Source organism: Pleuronectes platessa, chromosome 19 (assembly GCF_947347685.1).
Source record: "Pleuronectes platessa chromosome 19, fPlePla1.1, whole genome shotgun sequence".
Classification (NCBI taxonomy): Eukaryota; Metazoa; Chordata; class Actinopteri; order Pleuronectiformes; family Pleuronectidae; genus Pleuronectes; species Pleuronectes platessa.
The window spans coordinates 5,443,929-5,448,614 of NC_070644.1; the positions used below are offsets into that span (position 1 = coordinate 5,443,929).

The window sequence follows — 4,686 nt, forward strand, 5'->3', positions numbered from 1 at the left end:
CACACACATATATATATATATATGTGACACTAATATAGGCTATATACACTATATACACTGGTAGAGGCCGGTCAAATAGGCTATAAATAATAGATAAACATACCATATTTACACTATATATGGTAAATAAACCTATGCAATTAAATATATACATACATACAAATACATAATGCGTTTATTAATTATATAATATGTATAGATTTATTTGATAATAATTGTAGCCTATAATACCTGCCTATGTATTTGTGTGTGCGTGTGTGTGTGTGTAATTGAACTTTCCTGGAGATGTTTTTTCATCCTCCAGAATGTATTTCTGCTCAGAGCACTGAGGTGTAATAAAAGCTTGACATTAGTCATACATGTGGACTATATAGACCTCCATGAATAACCACTAAAAAGGATGTTGGCCACACAAAACTTTTTTCTTTTTCTTTTTTAAAGACCCTGTGTTTTGTTATTTATTTCTGCCTCTCTCTCTCTCCCTTCCTCGGCCCTGGTGACGTCTCCTCACCATGTGACCGGGGCGCTGGTATAAACACGGAGAGGATCCACCCCCTCTGTGATTCAGGTTTGGCCCTTTTGCAGGTTTCCCGGCGCATTTCTCTGCCCACCATCGACCGGATCGCTCGTAAGTCGGCGGGGGGAATTCTTTTAAGAAATAAACCCGCAGACATATGGAAATAGCGAGAGAGCAGGGGGGCATCTGTGACCGGCGGCGACACGTGCTCCTCTCCTCTCCCCCTCCTCCTCACGGGAGTTTCTGAAGAGGGAGGGCGGCTTGTGCATCCCATCATCGTCTTCCTCATCTGGCGTCGGAGGGCACGGCCGAGTGTGAGCCATGACTCTGAGCTCAGAGATGTCGGATGCCTCCATCCTTTCGGAAGAGACCGACATAGACGTGGTCGGAGAAGGGGAGGATGGGGACGGCCAGACGCGCTCCTATGTGGACGAGGTGGCGCAGATGCACGACGGCATCCTCCTGGACGGCTCTCCTCCTCCATGCCTGGACAGCTCCACCTCCTCCAGGGATGCCTACAAGCCGGCGGGCAAGAACACCCTGGTGAAGCCCCCTTACTCCTACATCGCCTTAATCACCATGGCCATCCTGCAGAGCCCCAAGAAGAGGCTCACCCTCAGCGAGATCTGCGACTTCATCAGCAACCGCTTCCCGTACTACAGGGAGAAGTTCCCGGCCTGGCAGAACTCCATCAGACACAACTTATCCCTCAACGACTGCTTCGTCAAGATACCGAGGGAGCCCGGGAACCCCGGGAAGGGCAACTACTGGACCCTGGACCCGGAGTCGGCTGATATGTTCGACAACGGGAGCTTTCTGCGGCGGAGGAAGCGCTTCAAGCGGCAGCAGGCGCAGGACTTGCTGCGGGAGCACAACGCGTTCATCCCCGCCGCCGCTGCTGCTGCCGCCGCGGCGTATGGGTACGGACCGTACGGCTGCGGAGGATACGGCATCCAGCTCCAGTCCTACCACACACACTCTGCGCTTTTTGCGTTTCAGCAGCAGCAGCAGCAACAGCAGCAGCAGCAGCACCAGCAGCACTCCAGGCACTCGCATTCACACACGGGAACCATTATCCCCGCGCCCTCTCTCATGCCCACCACCACGGACTTAGCCAGGAGTAGGTTTTACCCGCAGCTCAGCTCCAGCCTGGGCTCCGCCAGCGCGCAGGCTGCGTCCCCGGTGCAGAAGTCCAGCTCCCCGGTGCAGCGCTCCCCCTTCTCCATAGAGAGCATCATAGGCGGCTCGCTGAGCCCCTCCCGGACTTCCCCGGTCCTCGTCCCGGTCTTGCCCTCCTCTCTGGGGCCTGCGGCGGGGGGCCAGCCGCACACCGTCCACCCGGGAACTGTTTTACACCCGGCTGAAAACTTTGCGAGCAGAGTGGCCAGCGGCACGAGCGGCTGCTAAAAGTCTGAACTGAAAACTTTTCAAGAGAGTTAGACAAAAAGCAAACTGCCGCAAAACAAAAAAAAAACGCGCCCCTCTTTGAAGGTAGGATTATTTTTGTATGTTTATTTGATAGCACGCAGCTGAATGATGGACATGAAAACACGATGTGTGCCTATATTCACGCTGTTTCTAAAGATATAGGCTATTTATGTTCATTTATCTTCGGTGTGAATCAGACTTTTTGGACCACGAACTTTCCTTGTACTTTCAATGAAGTGATTCTTTTCAGTCACTGTTTTTAGGGCGTCTCAGGATACAATGACTTAATGAGCAGGTTATGAATGATCACATGTTTGAAATAGGCTAATAATAATGTATTTGTGTCAAACACATCCATGTTCTTTTTTTATTAATAGTTATGGCAAATCAAAAGTTTTTTTTTCCAAGTTTTGATTTGAACTTTGTATGACACAGCAAGCAAAATCTTACATTTATAATAATATGCAGTGTGTGTTTATTTCAGTAATAAAACATTGTACATTTTGGGGCAAATATTGTGTTATTGAAGTGTGACATTTTTACACAGTTTGTTTTAAACAAGAATAAATATCGTTTTGCAAAAAAAAGCTAATTTGTTTGGAAATAAATTTGTTAAATAATCATTATGGGCTTATAGTGCTCACTCGACTGCGTAGACAGATATTGGGTCTAATAATTTTATAAAACCACGAAGTCAGAGTTGTTTGATATTGGGATTGTGTGTTTAATCAGCTACTAACAACTGCATGGCTTTGGATGATGGAGAAGAGTGTTTCCTCCAAAAGTGTGTGTTTACGCGTGAGTCATGGACCCCCCCCCAAAAATCTATATATAATATTGGCAAATGTTTGTTTAGATGTGGCACTCTCTCGTGTACTCGTGCTGTTCACTGTGGAACATGCGCACACCGGCTCCTGCGCGTCCTGCGTCCTGACCTCTCACACGCTCATCCTCAATAATTACAGTGAGCGGACAGGAAGGTGTCGGTGGCGGTGGGACAGCGGCTGTATTTTTAAATTATCATTTTTTCTTTGCCTGGTGGGTGATTCTACCTTTGCTGATGCCGACAGGTGGTCAGCTCAGTAGGGGGGACATTTTTTTTACATATCAAAATCTGCTGTTATTTGACACAGTTTTACCGAAGAGAAAACGACGCGCTGCTCTTGTGCGCTACGCAGAGCGCATGGATGCGTGGACAGGGGGTGTTTTGGAGGTTAGAAACCACCGTTAACCAATCAGAACTAGTTTTATTCTCTTTTATTAAGGGTCACTACCATCCCACGCAGGAGAGATCACGCCTCATTTTGACATGGACAATAAAACCCCCAAAAGAGTTGTGTTTTTACGCACAGCAATTTGCAGATAATTAGACACCGTGGATTAAATTTGATTTTAACCAGATTGCTTCCCCCCCCCCCATGTATGAGGCGGTTGCTGGAGCTCGAGGCACCTGTGTTGCCGTGATGCTGCGTGATGTGTCAGACCCCTCGTGTTTAATTTTTCACGACCTGTGTATGTTGCCTATATTGTTGGAGCCCAGCTGCTTCCGTGACTGGATGTGTGCACCCGTCGACTGCATGTGTCTGCGGCATCCCCTGATTCAAAGCAACGTGTGTGTGTGTGTGTGTGTGTGTGTGTGTGTGTGTGTGTAGTCTATCTACATGCATGCTGGGCGCTTCGAGCCAGTTCACTAGGCCACGGGAGGACAGCTCGGGCTGTTGCGTGATGATGTAACACGCAATGAGAGACATACACACACACGCACACACTCACGCTGAGGAGAGAGCAGCAGGGAAGCAGGTCAGTTGTACTATATGGACTAGTTTAAATACCAGGCTGAACAGGGAGACGAATATTTAAAGCTATAGTCCGGGTCGTTTTTTGCTCTAGAGTCCTGCAGGGATTTAATCCGTTGTATTTAGTTACTTGTAAAATATACAATTTTGTGGTGTCCATCTGTAAAATCTGGGCGACCCATGCAGTTTGCAATGAGATGTGTGTATTAGATGTAATTGGCCTGCACTCGCTTATATTTTGTATCACGTGTGTGTATCTGAAACATTTATATCTTCCTATAATGGGCCAGTGGGTCCATGGTCCTGATTTCAGACTCAACACAGAGTTCGTTTGGGCTCCAGGTCCATTTTAATTGCGTAATTGCACTGGTTGGATAAATATTAGTAGCTAATAGTTGAGGTTTAATAACGTTAACTTGCACACACGTATCCAGAATACGCAGCAGGCTTGGATCCATTTAGAAACTTGATTCAAATCAAGGTCCTTCATCCAAAACACCCCACGTCTATCTATCTATCTATCTTTCTATCTATCTATCTATCTATCTATCTATCTATCTATCTATCTATCTATCTATCTATCTATCTGATAAGTGATAATGGCGAAAACTGTCCCTCTGAGGGCTCTATCTTATTTTCAGGCTAAAGGTTTAAAAGCTATATTATTATTACTATATCATCATTATTATGTATTCGTTTATTTATTTATCATATTAAATCGACTGATCCAACAAAGCATATTTAAAGTTAAACCCCCAGAAAAGTTGTATTAAAGTATGAAAAAAAGACAAGTTGCATTTGAAACACTGAATTCATTGGTTTGTTGATTAACAGTTTTGTCCTATGGTCACAATGGCAGCAGCAGCAGAATCAGTGTAAATAGTGGTCCAGTTAAAAAGGAGGCTTTTCACGAAATGTCACGGATCATGTGGACATCAGCCTCCT

The 4,686-nt window shown here is 46.0% G+C and overlaps 1 protein-coding gene across 1 annotated transcript; it reads left to right on the forward strand.

Annotated features, from left to right (window-relative positions):
* The first annotated feature begins 581 nt into the window (after positions 1 to 581).
* Positions 582 to 2,513, forward strand: foxd1 (forkhead box D1). Its single transcript, XM_053411465.1, has one exon. The coding sequence runs from the start codon at positions 839 to 841 to the stop codon at positions 1,922 to 1,924; it is 1,086 nt and encodes a 361-aa protein (XP_053267440.1). The 5' UTR covers positions 582 to 838; the 3' UTR covers positions 1,925 to 2,513.
* The last annotated feature ends 2,173 nt before the right edge of the window (positions 2,514 to 4,686 follow it).